We start from the raw sequence: 16,937 nt of genomic DNA, 5'->3' as shown, positions 1-16,937 counted from the left end.
TCTAAAACAGAAAATGGGAAATAAGTTTTAATAGCATCATAAATCATAACCCTACCGGAAGAGTCAGCACTGAATCCATGGTTGAAAATACAAGCCCAGGCAAGGTCTTTAGAGCATCTCAAAAAAGGCAAATACTTCCCCCCTCCCCGCTCATCAATATTTCCACCCCTCTGATTTCCACACACTCTTATAACTCCTGTGCATGCCTGTGCCCCCATAATATGCCAATAAAAGTAATTAGTAAAATATACCTTTATCCTGAGTCAAAGGCTAGTGATTGAATTTTAAGAGGTGATGAGAACCTGTAGCACCCATTTATGTTAACAGAAAACAGAAATGCCAGCACGTCTGAAGAAAGATTCCCAGTAATTTCACTCAATTTCACGCTATAAATTTAAATTAGAATAACTCCAGCAGTGGTAATGCATTTATTTTGACACTTGTGAAACAACCAGTATTATCATTGAGTCCCAGTTCTTTTCCTATGAGCTCCACATTGGTCTTGGCAGCAAAATTAAAGCTTACAGGCACATCTTGTTTGTTTCATATTGAATCCAACTGCGCATACTACAACTGACTGTAAGATAGGTAACCACAGTAATATTTCTTCAGTAATCTCTGAGCAAAACCAAAGTAATCATGATGCCAAGACATCAGGCAATTAGAGAGATTTCTGCAATAATTATGCCCTGAAAACAAAACACGAATCAACTCTAACTCAGTACCAAGTATATCAGTAACTCTTGTAGTATTAGCATCTCTTAATCAGGAAAACATTAATACTTAAAGCAAACTCTGCTGGGAGGATTAGAAGAAATGAGATTGAAATTTTATTGAGTGGAAGATACTGTTTAGGCCACAGGGTAGTTCTCTGAGCTGTGGTAAAATTAAGTGTCTTTTTGAATGCAGACCGTGCTAATCAGAAAGAGAACATCCCACATAAGTATGCACAGCAGAATGAAACTTCCCTTCCTTCCCTTATTACCCTGCATCTAATTTAAACCAACCAACTCTATGTGGGTCTTGGCACTAATATACTAACATGGGGACATCTCAACAGGCTTCATTTATTTTAGAGCAACACTGCAATACTGTGGTGGAAACACTTTCAGTTTCAAATCTAGCTCCAAGATCCAAGCACTGTAGAGTACGGCATGCTGTGCTGAGTAGCACAGGCCTGTCTTGTAGAGGTCTCATTCTCTCCTGCTAAGCTTCACTCAAAAATCAAGAAAGTTCTAAGGCAATAAAATTTAGAGTATTTGCACATCCCGCATTTTTGGAACCAACTGAAAGCAGCATTAAGAACCAATAGACAGAGGAAGCATAAGAATCAAATATATACCCTTTCAACTTTGTCATAATAAACAGGCACTCCCCACCAAACTCACATTTAAAAAAATTAGAAGCCTTCTGGCTGCTTTGTTAATATTGACTTATTCCTACGACTAAATAAATTTAGCTTTTACAAAAAAGCCTTACCTTCACTCTTTGAGTACCTCTATCAGCAGAGGTAGCATACATGAGCCATCAACTCCCCCAGCTCGTCCCCAAAGTAAAGCAGCAGCAAGCATTTTGTGCTTTGTCTGTGCTCATGCTGCAACCTACTGCTCTTACCCGTAAAACATCCAGCTCTTAAATCCAAACAAGCCTCAGAGCTAGGCTTAATCAATCGCCCTCTCACATTTCACAGAGAAGCAGGAGATGTAAATTGTCCATTACTCATAGAAAATATAAGAGCAATTGGCATCAGGATGGTCATGCTCCCAAATGTATTACCAAATTTTAAAATAGAACCAAAGGCCCACAAATCCCACATTTGTACAAACTTACATTAATGTTTCTCTGCATACCTATAATGGGCATGAGCCATTGATGTTAAGGCCTGCTGCTGTTCTTCCTCCTTCGCTTCTAAATGGGACTTCCAAAGGTTCCAGAACTTCTGCAGCACCTGAAACAAAACAACAGGCATGAAAAAACATAGATATCGAGGGAGGAGAAGAATGCAAAGAAAGAAATGATTCAATGTCCTACTAAAACTGCCAGCTGTAACAGTTGCCTCCTGCACTGCTTCATATACCAAACTTGTTTTATAACCTGCTATGAATTTCTCTGGTAAAACAAAAAGTCACCACAAACATAAGAACCATCTGAACATAAGGAAAAACTCCTTTATTTTGAGGGCGACATAGCACTGGAACAGGCTGCCCAGAGAGGTTGTGGAGTCTTTTTCTCTGGAGATATTCAAAACCCACCTGGATGCGATCCTGTGCAACCTGCTGTAGGTAACCCTGCTCTGGCAGGGGTGTTGGACTAGATGATCTCCAGAGGTCCCTTCTAACCCCTACCATTCTGTGATAGGAAAACAAAACTAAAATAACCTATCTAAGACTAACAGTTGACTTACACAGGAGATTTTCTGTGGCTATTAGTATTTAGGAAGAAAGCCACTAATTTAATAAAAAAGTATTTTGTAGGTGAAAGTGGAAGCCAATAGGACAGCTAAAGAAAAACTAACACAAGAACCAAAAAAAAGTTAAACTCACTGTAACTTGATGGTGACGGTACGAAAGATTTTTTCTCATTTGCTGAAGACGAGTGTTAGTGACATTCTGCCAAAGACCCTTAAACCCAAGTTTCTGTAACAACAAGAGATGTGCACAACTTTCATGTAATCCAAATCAGCAAGCACAGATAAGTTTGGAACTGGCTGCACTGTACAGACAATCTATGTTTGATGCTACTCCTTGCAATAGCTAAGATTTATGAGCCTGTCATCAAAGCTATGCATCAATTTCCTCTCACAAATTGTTGCTTCCCCACCTAAACTAAAATTCCCTTCCACTTTCCCAGGGTTTTATTGCGAGACATCTAACTCCTTATTCATCTATCAACACCACTACCAAGTCCTTTCCTAATCCATCTCCTCCTTCAGTTCAAGACTCTTAATTCGCTCCTTACCAAAAATAGAAAAGTTCCACTTCCCTTTTAGGTCTGCTCAGCACAAGGTCTTTCAATTTACAATCCCACAATACCTTGATTCAGGGATGAACATGGTAAAGAGCATTATGAGAGCATCCTGCCTTAAAGTGCTCTTATAGTCACTAATGTTTTCAGTCTATGATCCGAACAGGTTTATGGCCATTCTTTTGATGATCAGTACTGATCCATCTTTCAGATGGCCTTCAAGGATTTCTTGTTTTTAAATAAAAGATAAAAAAGTCACTAAAGTCCTTGCACATGCAATAAGCTATCTTTAGAATCATGTGAAAAGAAGCATGTTTGCATTACTACAGAGGGAAAAAATTAATTCTTCTAGCAAAACAGTGTAGGCAGACAAACATTTGGGTAGAGGTGAGAATTAAAAAAAAAAAAATTGTATCAGGGAAAATCAAGGTGAAAATGCAATCTCATGGTGTAATGGCCAGGGAGCATGGTAGCCCAAAACCATCAAAATTAATCTGCTACTTCACCGGTTTCCCAATGGGAAGAATAACTATTTTAGACAGCAGCACAGTTTCCCCATTTGGATTCAACGGGCAGATTGCAGAATAGTTGGAATTTAGAAACCTGATGCCCAATCCAAACTCAACATGGCAGAAAATGGTGCATCCCCCCACTTAATACCCACACACCACGGGTAGTACTAAAGGCACACTGCCAGTCAGAAATATTCAGATTCTCCCCACAGCCTCTTCTACCTGACGCATAATAGCGCTCTTACCAACAGATGATGCTTGTAGTGTTTTTCAGCCAGCTCACACTGTAGAGTCTCTTCCACATGCAGTACAACATCTGTCACTGAATTAAAGTATGTTTTATACAGAACCAAACTAATATATACACACAACCTTCTCTCGATATATACATAACCTGCTCCCACAGAGGGGCACTAAACCTCCATCTAAATTTGCTTCAGTATTTGAATTTTGTGCACTGTCACCTGTGCAAGTTTTGATTACAGTCAAGTTTTCAGATTTTGCTGGCTTACCACAATACATTTTTGAATCACTGTTAAGTAAGGAATTCCTTTCCAACCTTAAATTATCTTCTGCAGGCTCTTAGCTGTCAACAGGCTAACATAATGTAATTGCAAGAGTTTCATTAATTGTTAGTGTGGCCTTACATACATCTTTCTAATGATAACACGTTTGCTGTCACCCACGCTACTGCACAACATTCCTGCTTATTAGCCAGATCTTTCGCTTGCGGGAACGCTTTTAACCTGTCCCTGCTAGGGACTAAATACAGATTGGATACAATGCTTCCAGTGTGCAAAGACTCTCCGTATGGCAATCCTTGCTGCTAGTTTTCCAATATCCTTTTGGTGAGCACGCATTCTTCTCCTGCACTCCCATGACAGCCGCCAATCAGAGAAACACTGCCGAACTACCCTGCTTCGGTGATGCTCTTGGGCCAGCTCTAGAAAACAAACACACAAGTTATTCATGACTTGTTCCGTCCTGGGCTCATTTATATTGAATAAGGCCATGACATTTAAGCCACTAGTTCTGAAGTGACAGAAGCCCTAACACTGAAAAACGGTCACAAGAATTCACAGTCATATTCAGCTACGGACTATATTCTTCCCATTGATCACAAAGGCAGTTTTAAAGCAGTAACATATTGTACTGACTTAAGAAGGGGAAGTTAATGCTGTGTCACTTGTTCAACATACACAAGCTTGCTTACAATTCAGCATACTCCTATTATCAGTTCCCAGATATCCAAGCTGGATTCTTTTCCATTACCACCAATCAACAGGCATTCACATCTGAAGTCGTTCCAGCGACTTCAAGGGAAGAAACAAAAGAACTGGTGTACTAATCTTTATCATCCTGTATGAGTTGTGATTTTCTGATTATGAAGAAAATCCACAGATAGATTGACTGATAATAGTCCTGGATACATCCTTCTCAGATATCTTAGTCAGAACCTAATTTGCAACATGCAAGTTTTCATCAAGGGAATGGTAAAGTATTTTCTTTTAAATCAATCGCAGGGAAAGCAGATGATGTTCCTGACAGTTCAGTATGTAACCTAAACTAGCCAGGCCTGTGACAGTGTACAGTCCAAGTTGCATCTCACCATCAGTTGAGCAATCAGAAACATTGCAGCACCTTCTAGAACAGAAAAACTCATCACTGTGCCCTAAGCAAAAGGACTGAGCCCTGTTCTGTCCTAACTCACCATTCTGACGCTTCTTGGCTCTGTGGAAGTTTAGGTATCCCAGCCACGCTTCCATGCATCTCTTCAATTCCCAGTGCTGATGGTGAGCTACTGCCCTAGTCTCCTTCTGCTTGTCAGTCTGGCTGTATAAATACAGCTCTCGCCACTGCAACCAAGCCTGACAGAACAATTGAGGAGGGAGGGCAGCAAGGGGGAAAAAAATGGACAAGATTACAGAAGTAGAACAGAGGAAGAACATGCAGGCAATAGGAAATTCCATTTAAGATCTAAAGGTGAAAGCCATGAGCAATGAATTTCTGCCCCACTGGGGCCAGGGACAGGGGGGGAAACAACCAAATCAAACAAATGCCAAAGGAATGTCAGCACAGAAAAAGGTCAAAGACAAAGAATGTCAATATCAAACCTGGGTTGTTTTCCTTTTTGGATACTTTCACACTTTTTCCATTAAAAGGCCAAAATAATACTTTTTGGACAACAGGCTTTCTTCCAGATGGAATATTTTCATATAAAAGAGAATCATATCTTGAAATATGTAAGATTTCCCAAGTCATGGGTTTATCTCCTCAGTAAAATACTGTCCTCAAACAGGCAGTGCTGCCATCTTTCAGCAAAGAGCAAATTAAATACCATCACCTGTTTTTAATGAAATGGACAAAAAGCCAGTTCCGGGGAAAGAAAGCAAGCTACACTGTTTTCACTTCAGCTAAGATGAACAGTTTACTGAAGGAGCTGACAACCTCTCAAGAATATGAAATGCTGGACTGTATTTTCTCACCCCAAAATAGAGTTAAACATGCTTACAGAAATTTATTAGGATGTAAGAAACATCTTACAAAGAGGCAAGGTACTGTCAAACAGCTGACCAGTGCTCTCTTGCCTCCTAACGGGACAGTGGATTGGACCTCTAGAGTTCAGCACTCCAGAGAGCTGGATGCAACTACCCTTCATGCCCTGCTCTAAATGCCACAGCTGCAAATCCACACACCTGTTTTCTTCTACCTCTTATTTACCTGTGGCTAGTTCTCCCAGGGAGAGAACTCTGACACTTTCACTATCTTCAAGCATTGTATAAGACAGTAATAATTCCTTTGGCCAGTCTGCTTCCTAGCAAATGTAAGACATGGATCCAGTTTGCTTTGCCTAGATTTCTTGTAAGGAAATTTTTCTTGTAAAAAAATAGTTTTGACCTTCTTCCGTCATAAGTACTGTAATTTGCAAAGTAAATTAGCATCAGGCCTATTTTTTGTTAATCTGCAACATATTACATGCAACTTAAACATTAGAAATGGTGGGAACTGGAGGTCCTAGGACTTACTCGAAATTGCAGGCTCTGGGCCCAATGCTGCAGAGCCAAAATATTCATTTTATGTCTAGTGCAGTTCTGGTGGTGTCGTCTTCTCCACACTGCCCATGATATGCTGGCAAAACAAAGTTACAGACATGTTCAAATGCAGGTTCCATAGTTTGGTGCAAGAAATCACCTTTGTCTCACTGGAAAAAGGTATGAATGACAATCTTTTAAATTCATAGTCTATGGGCATTCAGGCACCCCCCCCCCCCCCCAAAAAAAAAAAAAAAAAAATTGAACATGGAACAAAGTCACTGCAGGAAAAGATAATAGAACACAAGTAAAAAACATGATGGCCTTATGGTCAGTGCTTCTCTGCCTGTTTCCACTCCATTCTTACCGCAAACAGCTTCTTTTCCTGAATGCCAATGCCACAGACTGCATCCCATGTTTTGTCCTTTGGACATTAACATAAACCACCCAGCACTGCCAGGTCCTGAGCAACTTTTTCTTCTTTGCTGTGCACAAAAACAGAAAAAAAAAATATACAGCATCGTAAGTAAGTTCGTGCAAGAATCTGGCGTTTTTAACCCCTCCATAACACCACTTGTCCCTGACCTCCAGTCCCCTCAACCCGCAGTGACACCTCGTGGGAAACCCTGAAACGACAGCCACCAGAGCCGCAGCCGAGACCATCCACTCTGGCTGAGGGTGTCACACTGACGAGAATCTCTGAAACGCTGACAGCATCATGGCTTTTGTTCAGAGCAGCATGAATTATCAGACAATGGCATTGCTTTGTCTTCAGTGCTTACAGCATATATAATTGTATGACAATATTCAGCGTAACAATCTTACTGGGTAAGAATTACAGGATTTTCTTTGGTTTGTTTTAAAAAAAAAGTTCATCAGGTTCATCAGTAGCTTTTCAAGAGTTATTCTCTATTACAAGCAGAGAAATCAACCAGAAACAAGTCAAGTTTATTTAGCAGGCTGGTCATGCAGCTAAAAACAGAAGTGGTGTCACAAATTCCAGTTTACCACTTTATGCAGTGCACTGCACTTTCTCCTCACAACAGTCTGGCTTGTCAGAACTGACACTATTTAAGCAAATTTATCAGAAAGAAACAATCCCAAAACATAAGTGATTTTATGCCACTTCACGCTGACAAAAAAAAAAACACCTTTTTTTTTGTAAATTTCCTCGTGATCTGGTGAATCAAGTATTAACCTACCTTAAACCAGGTCACTTTTCTATCTTTTTGACTAAGTAACACACAGCTGCTTCTGTAAGTACTCTGGCCTCACTCTGTAAGAAAGGAAATCTAGGCCTATCAGTTTGTTTCCAAAGGTGCCAGTCTGTATAATATTCTGAAGCAACGTCCATATGCAAAGAGACCAGTGATCTTATTTTGCAAATCATCACAGAACAAAACCAGTGTCATCTTTAAAAGAAACTCATCCTCCCCTTCAAGGGAACAGACATTCCCTGAAGCCAAAGGAAGTTGCAACCAATATAGGCAACTTCATCAGTAGGACAGATCCATCACAGAACAAAGAATCTACACAATAAGACAAGGGGCTCTTCAAAACCTTGGGCTTCTTTTCAATTGCAAGACACAAACTGGAAGGAATACTGAATACAGATAAAATATGTGCAGTTAATACCACAGAGAATTATTATCTAATTTCTATAGAAAACAGAAATTCACGATTGATAAAGAATTCCAATAAGAGATTATATAAAAAAATATCTATTTGAGCACTTATTGTGATAAAGAAAAAAAAACAAAACACAAACCAAAAAACAACCAAACCACCCCCCAAAAAGCAAACCACGCAATCCAGAGCAGATGGAGAAGCCCTTAAGCTTATTCACTGGCATCCCTAAATAACCATATAGCTACACAGTAGTGCATCAAACAGAACCCCCCTGCCAGCTTTAGACAGACAACCATCTGTACTTAAAAGCATTACACTTCCATAGGGTGGGGGAGGTCAATGAGCAAACATGTACAAGGGACAGAGATTCTGTGTAAATATTTCCCTTGGAAACTCCCATCTCAATATGTCCCCAAATAAAGGTAGTTACCATCACTTCACTTACCATGAGACTCTGCAACATAACATTTGTTCCTCTTTTCTTGTTGCTGGCATACATAGGCTCTCCAAGCCTTGAATATCAAATTATGGAGTAAATGCCTAAAAAATGAAAAAAAGCACCATTCGGTGAAATAGCTACCAATGCCTAGAAGTAGGATTCTTTCAAGTTAAGTTGCACTCTAAATATATGTTGGATAGGAAATTTTGACTTCATCCTAAGACAACAGCAACAAAAATACACCAAAAAAAAAAGAGGAGAAGAAAAATATGAAAATAAGCAATGAAGACATTGCTCTTGGCCTAGAGTTACTGTTGATATAACTTCTTACTGGTATTAATAACTCCTTCAGAACCTAAGGAAAAATTCTCATATTGCTATATACACACAGTGATAGGAAGCAATTTCACAAACCTGTAATGGCTGGCTGCTCTGAGGCTGAGCTTCCTTTCCCTGCAAACAGTCCACCACTCTTTCCACTCTCCAAAAGTTTTTCGAAGAATCTTCTGGTCATAAAAGCACCTAAACAGTTGAAAGATTTGGACATGGGAAACTTCACACAGCTTTCCAGATTGACCACAAATCAGTTTTAATGAAGATTACGCTACCTCTTCTGCAGTCTTGTCTGATTAGCCTAACAGCATCTAATTGCATTTTAAAAATACTACCCTACTGTTCCAAGACTCTGTGGAGTATGACAAGAACCAATCAGCTTACTGACTGTAAATACTTCACATGAAGTCAAGGAAGGAAAGACAGAACTGACTTGCCAAATATCAGAGTACCAGTTGACTTTAGAATAACTCGCATCTTTTATCTCAGTTCCACGTTTTACTCAACCAACCAGCAGAGTTGATAATGGTAAGTGTATTTTCCTTGCTAATTTTGTTCTTTGTAATTTTAGCACAAAATATTTTATGTATAGAAATAAATACAAAAGCTTGGTTCTGGTCTTATAATGTTTTAGTATTTCCATTGTGTTCTTCGAAGCAGCATACTGATCTTGTCATCCCAAATTTAAAATCCTCCCAAAGAACACTTAAGTAGGCTTAAAAACTCCTTCAGCTAGTTGTACATCATTTATGCTAAAAATGAAGCTGTTCATCTGCTTATGTACCTTCTGCTTCCAATGGATGCTAAGCCATGCAACAAAACTGATTCGCAAGTCACAGATGACCTTCATATTCTTCAACCTCAGCAGAACAGTCTCTGCTTTTATACCCAGATTTAATTAACACACGCCTGACCAGGTAAGAAGCAATGCTACACTTCAACTGGATTGTGAACAATTAAAAATTCAAATATAGGAATGTCTGCACAAGGGAACTAGGATTCTGATCGCCTAACTAAAAATAATATTCATAATCTATTATTTCAAGCAATTAATTTTTTATTTTATTTTAGACTAGTCTCTCAAACATTTTTCGACATGGTCAAGATGACCTGGGCAGCAGCCTAAGAACCAGAAAGTCTCATGAAGTGGAGTATGAATACTTTAAAAAAAAAATTTCTCATCTTTTCATATTTGTGATGGAGAGAAGGAAAATAGGACCCATGAAAACATACAAGCCAACAAACAAAAAACACACAAGCCCAGACTCACAACCTTTGATCACAACTATCCCACTAGCTTAACGAAATTTGTCATGTCTGTAACAACAACAGAATTAGGCCCAGAATACCTACAGGTTCCTCAGTGAAACACATACATCCTCTCACACGTTGCAATTCATAGCTACCTACCCCAAGCCAAGTTGCTAAGTCATTCCAAGCACTCAAGCAGAAAAGGAAAAAAAAAAAAAAAGAAAAAGAAAAAGAAAAGAGTGAGCTATACGTTATTTTTTTGGACTTGGTGCATTAACAGAACATTGCAAACAAAAGCTACAGAGAACTGGGGACTCTTCAATCTGAAAAGGCAGTTATTTATTGCTTATTGCTGAACTTTATAAAATATATTTCCACTCAACTCCTAAAAAAATAAAATAAAATAATCATTGTCCTAAATTTACACATAGCCAAAGTAGCGCAAATCCAGTATATGGGATAGCAAGAATGGCGAGGTTCACAGGACTTCCATTTACCAACTAAGGCAGACATAGTCAGAATATATTTGATACAGTACAATGAAACTAAGGGCCTGTTGTTACTCTGACTGTAACAAATGCAGGTCTTTCCACTGGGAACCGCTTCAGTTCCCAAGGGTGTGGTCAAACAAGAATGAACATGCAAATTAAAGCAAAACAAGGAAAGAGCATCAAAGTGTTGGTTTTCAGTAGCTGACAGAACACTAACAACAGAAACGAATCATCTGCCACAGGTATTTCAAAGTCAGACAGATACAAAGCATATATAAATATACATTAAGAACAATAGTGCAAACAGTAAAATTAACTGAATTTCAAGATCTATTTCTCTTCATAACTTTGAAAAATTGTTAAACTTAAAGCAGGTATCACAATCATACCCCATCAATTATATACATACAGTTCAACTTCATCAAGACAACCACAATTCCTATGAATTTAGTTAGTAAAGTTTAACTATGATTATTAAAAACAAACAAAAAGCAGGAGCAAGAAGGGTATTCAAAGGAAACCTTCAAGTGACCTCAAAAGACATCCAAATGTTTTCTTGGCCCAATGGTACAGCACTAAGCCATAAAAAAAAAGGAAGAAAGAAAAAAAACCAAGCCCACAAAAAAAAAAACCAGCCTTGATTTCTGTAATTTTATCTACCTGGCTTTGGAAGGGATAACTTGTCCAAATGTCTTTTTTGTCCACAGATAGAAGAATTTCCTTGCTATATATCTGGAATATAAGGAAAGGTTAGTTGCCTTTGTACTCTTCCTCTGCTAATTCCCAGGCAGCAGTAAAAATATGAACTTTTATGCTAGTTTCAGTACTAAAACTAAGGGTCTGATTTCATAGAGATCAATGCATATCTTAAATATTTACATCCTGAAATTGGTACCTTTAACAGGACTATTCACCAAGCACATGTAGAGGCCTGTGCATCATTGCAAGACTTGAATTGGGACATACTTGTTTAGGAAACCTAGGCAGCTGAAATGTCTTCCAAGCAGCCCACTTACACCCAGTGATACTAATACGCAGGCTGCTGACTAACCAGGGAGCCTTTTTGTGATTTAGAAGTGATAATATTACTGTTTCCCTGAAGTCAACCAGCTGAGTCAGACTTGTTTCCAGAACACTTGAGCCAATCTAATATTTACCCCGAAACCAGCAGATCTTCCTTCTTCCTACCTCCCCTACAGCAGTTCCGCTTCTCCTAGTACCAGTTCAACTCACTAATCCATAATTGTGATACTATCACCCTTTCCCCCTTTTTTTAAAACAGATTTAAGAGTTAATTGGCTAACAGAGGGCCCCAATAACCACCAAAGGCATCACAAGGCAATTAATTAAAGCACACAGCCATGGACAAGGGCCTCCCTCTTTCAGCAAGTCTGAGTTGCTAGATCAGCTCCACTTGTTCAACAAATATTAGGGTTTTATTCTCTAAACAATTACCATCTCACTTTTGTCAAGATTCCTTCAGCAAACAAAAGAAGTAAAGAAACACAAGAGGAAGGCAAGACTAAATCATTACCCCTGGCAGTCGCCTATCAAAGCATACTGTCAAATAGCCATTTTTTTATTTTACATTAGAAAATCATCAAAAATGTACAAAATCTGATTGTGCCAATGTTGCCTCAAGTTACCACAAGACATCTTCAGAACTGTCTGGCATGCCTGTGAACAAAAACATTTCCCTTAGACCCAAGGACGACTGGTTTTAGTAGTACAAGTCCAGGCTGACCCCCCTGCTCCATTCAGTGAAAATTATGTTTTGTACTTATCACCTGATGTGGAATTCTTTTAACCTTCTTCCTTGATGCCAGGTATACCCAGCTTGATCCGGATTCTCATGACCTCTGTCCTGAAATTGATGTCTGGCACATTGGGGAGCAACAGATTGCCCAGTTGCATATGCCTGATGCCTAGGCAGTTGTTGGATTTCGTGCATCTTCAGAGATTTTGAACTTAAAAGGGAAGGAGAAATATTTTATGTAAAACTGTATTAATGGCAAAGAAGTGGCATTATTTCAATAAATTATAACAAAGGTATATAATCACATAAGGAAGCTGACAGCTACAAAACATTAACACACATTTATTGTCTCTTTATCACACATTTTTCACTATCTGGAATTTTGAAGTTGTTTACCCAAGACAAGCAGGAAGACACATTTCAGTGCAATCATGTCACAGACAATTTCTTTCTCCACTAAAGTTGAAATTAAAAAGCACTAAAATGCATTTGTGCTTCCCCTCCCATGTGTGTGCATACAGTGTACCTTTACAGAGGAGATTTGAATGTGGTTTTCTGTCTTTTATTCTCAAACATATCAAGGTATTCTGTCTATTGCTGAAAAATTCTCTAGAGGACTAGAGAACTGAAGTGAGAATCTCCCATTTTAACATGAAATACACTTACGCATACAGTTCCTTTACAAGGAACTGTTTCCTAGTTTTGCTCATATTTTAACTCAATGTGTTTTTTCTTTAAAAAAAAAAATTAAAATCCCTTCCTGGTTTTATGTATTCATTATTAAAAAGCAAAATTAGGTATATTTTTCCATCATACAGTTTACTTTCACACATAGTTCTAATCTGAATAACAAGTATGTTTTTATGAATTCTAAGTATTTTGTCTCAATAATTTTCTGAAAACAAGAATGATAAAAAAAAAAAATCTAACCAGATAAAACTTGCTGAACCAGTTGTATCGAAGCTTCTTTCCCAAAACAAATACTGCCACCACCCTGAAAATTTGCACATTAGAACCACAAACACATTCTTGAACTCGATAACAGGCAACAGAAGAGGATAGTCTGAAGTCTCCTAATAATCACCTGAACTGAGCTAGGAAAAACATGGCAGCAAGCAGAAAAACTGTTGGTTCCACAAAGTTATTGGAACAATCCATACTAGTAAGTTTCAGGAGTTCAGCCGAATAACCTCACAGTATTAACAACAGATCATTTGGGGGGGGGACCCCAACAAAACCAAAACCCAACACCCATCCCTTCCCAAAAATCTCATAAGAGGAAATACAGTGTTTTTGGCTCATTCCAGCAAGCCGCAAGGAGCTAAAACAAAGCTAACAAAAGAAAACAAGACCTATATTTTGTGAGAGATAAATTCTTGTTCTCCTATAAAATATTATTTGAATATTTTTTGAAAGAGGTGGGCCCCCTCCAACAGAGAGAAGAATTCTGTTCACATCAAGATGTGCAGTTAAGGCAATTGTATACACTTTTGAAGAAAGAGTTTCAAGCACTCTTAAATTTATGCAAAATAGTTTTCATCACGAGTTTGTGTACACGGCTATTGGGCCCAATTCCCTTTAAAACCATCTAATCTACTCCAAAGGTAAACTGGTCTAACTATGTGCAATGACAGTATAACACAAAGTTGTCAAAAAATCAAGCTTGGGTAAAACGTGTAAAGGTATTGTATTAAAGTCTAAGGCATGTGAATACTTAATGATTTTCCAACGTGTAATTTTTAAGAGATTCTTCCTAAATTTGAAATACTGTATGTGCTATTCATATTTAGTGATGACAGCCCATGTCCATGAAAATCTATGGCAAGTAACCACGAAAAATAAGACTCAAAGAAGGATCCCTTCTCCCTTGTAAAGTTAGAAAATAAAAGCATGGGAAGAATAAGAACAGACTAACACCACAGAATAAATCTACGGCTGGACCAACAACTATACCCTAATATCTTACGTTCCAGTCTAATACCTCAAACTCAACAACATGATTTTTGTATTTGAATGTTATGATAACATAAACCTACATAAAGCTGTGTTTCATTATGGGTTTGGGGGTGGTGTATGTGTTTGTTGTTTTTTGCTTTTTTTCTAAAAAAATGAATATTTTTTGGTTAATAATGTTCCATAGAGACCAATAAGCTCTCATATGAGAAAAACCTCAACTTTCTTCCATCCCATGGAATGCCTAAGATGTCATAATTTAAAAAAAAAATAAATTACAGCTGAGGTCTTTAACAAGGTAGCATCTTATTATTGCTTACCTGCTTCTGGATTTCTCCATTTTGCTATAGTTCCAAGTCTGCAGTAAGCAAATGCACTCTCTGCACTGCAATGTTGTATATTAGCTTTGGACAAAGCATAAATTGGTTCCTGTTATTTGTGATGAATCCATCAAATGGATCTATGCTAAATGCATTCTGTATCTTAACGACAGGAATTCCACTCACTTGACCTGCATACAAATAGCATAATGCAATTCTAGATGTTTAACATGAAAAGCCTCTGTCTGCACACTCACAGCCTTGCTGACCAGAATGACACTGCACTCACGTAATCTATTGGTAATAAAGTCATAACCGTTTGAACCCAAAGACAGCAACTGTGAGTACCTATACAAAGTTGTACTAGAAAGATGCTACAAAAAGGAGATGACCCTAAATTATGCTCCTCTATTTAGAAATAAATTAATAATCACAAAATCATAGAATGGATTAGGTTGGAAGGGACCTTAAAAATTATCTAGTTCCAACCCCCCTGCCATAGGCAGGGACACCTTCCACTAGACCAGGTTGCTCAAAGCCCCATCCAAGAATTACCAAGTCAGTTGCTAATGAAACTGACTACTTTTCACTTTTTTTTTTTTTTTTTTAAGCTACTGAGTTTCTCTCCCTTCACAAGCGGGTAGAAATCAACAATGAATTCCACCCAGCTCCAGTGAGAACAGAACCTTCCACCTACCAAAGGTCTCGGGGAGGGCAAGACTTTGAGAAAGCGCCTGGACTTATAACCAGCAACCTCCTCGTAAGCGTGAGGTACAAAGCAGACATTTCTATAAGCAAAGTTTAAATTGTGACAGGAAAAGAGAACCCTAAAAATTTACTGCAGTGACTGTGCGTTTGCCAACGCAAAATTCCTTTCGGCAAAGAATGATATTCTGAACGCCTTTCGTGCTTACGGACAAACCATCGGGAACCACGCGATGCTGCTCCGAGACCCGACCCTGAGGCGCTGGAGGCCGCGGCCGCGGTGCCCGCCCAACGCACGCTGCCGCGCGCGACAGCCCCCCTCCCCCCCGCCTCCCACCCCACTGACGGCGCTACGGACCGCGCAGCCGAAGCGGCCCAGCTTCCCGCCCCAGGGACCGGCCGGCGGCGGGAACCGGCACCCCGCCCCTCAGGGGGCTCCACACAGAGGCCGGCGAGCAGCAGCGGGAGCCCAGTAGCCTTGCCCAGGAGGGGCGGGAGGCGGCTGGCACCCAGAGTCGGGGGGGGGACAGACCAGCCGCACCTCAGCACCGGAGCGGGCGGGAACGCGTTACTCACTCGCTCCCCGCCCGCCCTCACAGAGGCGGTGGCGTAAGCCCCGCCCACCGTCGAGAGGAGGGGCAGGAACACCGCCCCGCCCCGCCCCGCGGCGGCACAGCGCCCCCCAGCAGCGGGGAGGAGCGCTGCCCGGTGGGCCCGCGGCCCCGCGCCGGTAAGGGCCGACCTTGAACCCGGGGCCCGCCCAGGGGCACAGCCGCCGCCAGGACACGTATTTACCGACCACAGGCATACACCGCAGGGCCGAGCAGCGGGAGAGGGACTAAGTGTGCCACGACTCTGCCAGCGCAGGGAACACATACTCTGAGATCAGGGGACAAAATGCTTTATTCACCAGATCCCGGCGCTAAACGGGTGCTGGAAAACCGTTTCTGCTCCTCCTTAGCCACAACCAGCAGACCCGCCAGGGGAACAAGCTACTCTGCTTGCTACACCAATTTTCCTCCTGCTGTCCCGTGGAAACGGCGAATTTCGCTTTTGACAGAAGAGCGATAAAGGGTGTTTTAAAACACGCACAACCTGGCAGGGCACCTCGTGCGGGGCACCGGGATTTTACACTCCCGGTGCTGCCGGTACCTCACCGCGGCGGGGGAGGCCCTGCCGGCTCCTCCTCAGCCTCCCGGGGAGGGGGACGAGCCGCCGCCGCCGCCGGCGGGAACACGAAGGCGCTGGGCTGCGGGCGGGCGCTGACGGGGAGACTTCCCCGGGCCCGCAAACGCCTCCCGACCTGCGCTGCGAGGCGGCGGTGAGCCCGACGAACGCGCTAAGGCAGCTGTCAGCCGCGCCGCCCGCCATCGCCGCCGCGGTGGGGCCCGAGCGCTGAGGGGAGCCGCGCCCGCCCCGCCGCTTCCCGCCCTTCTTTCACCCCCCACGGCGTGGGCCCCGTCCCCGCTGCCGCCCGCCACCCCACACCCGGCACATGGCGGGCACCACCTCCCACCGCCGCGGCTCCCGGCGGCCACCTCCCCCGCCGGGG

The 16,937-nt window shown here is 41.1% G+C and overlaps 1 protein-coding gene across 1 annotated transcript in view; it reads right to left on the bottom strand.

Moving 5' to 3' along the window:
* Positions 1-14,701, bottom strand: part of SFI1 (SFI1 centrin binding protein) — a 33,566-nt gene extending 18,865 nt beyond the window's left edge. Inside the window, exons 1-12 of the mRNA XM_082491895.1 lie at positions 14,681-14,701; positions 12,439-12,618; positions 11,312-11,383; positions 8,991-9,098; positions 8,583-8,677; positions 6,876-6,993; positions 6,503-6,605; positions 5,188-5,344; positions 4,258-4,419; positions 3,722-3,792; positions 2,544-2,636; positions 1,851-1,948 (exon numbers count right to left, since the gene is read on the bottom strand). Of these exons, the coding sequence (XP_082348021.1) occupies positions 1,851-1,948; positions 2,544-2,636; positions 3,722-3,792; positions 4,258-4,419; positions 5,188-5,344; positions 6,503-6,605; positions 6,876-6,993; positions 8,583-8,677; positions 8,991-9,098; positions 11,312-11,383; positions 12,439-12,618; positions 14,681-14,700 (1,277 nt within the window). The 5' untranslated portion in view covers position 14,701. The remainder of the gene's footprint in view (positions 1-1,850; positions 1,949-2,543; positions 2,637-3,721; positions 3,793-4,257; positions 4,420-5,187; positions 5,345-6,502; positions 6,606-6,875; positions 6,994-8,582; positions 8,678-8,990; positions 9,099-11,311; positions 11,384-12,438; positions 12,619-14,680) is intronic.
* Between the last annotated feature and the right edge of the window lie 2,236 nt (positions 14,702-16,937).

Source organism: Vanellus vanellus (assembly GCF_965231255.1).
Source record: "Vanellus vanellus genome assembly, chromosome: 16".
Classification (NCBI taxonomy): Eukaryota; Metazoa; Chordata; class Aves; order Charadriiformes; family Charadriidae; genus Vanellus; species Vanellus vanellus.
Note: the sequence above shows the minus strand (reverse complement) of the source record. Positions and strands in the feature narration are given on the sequence as shown.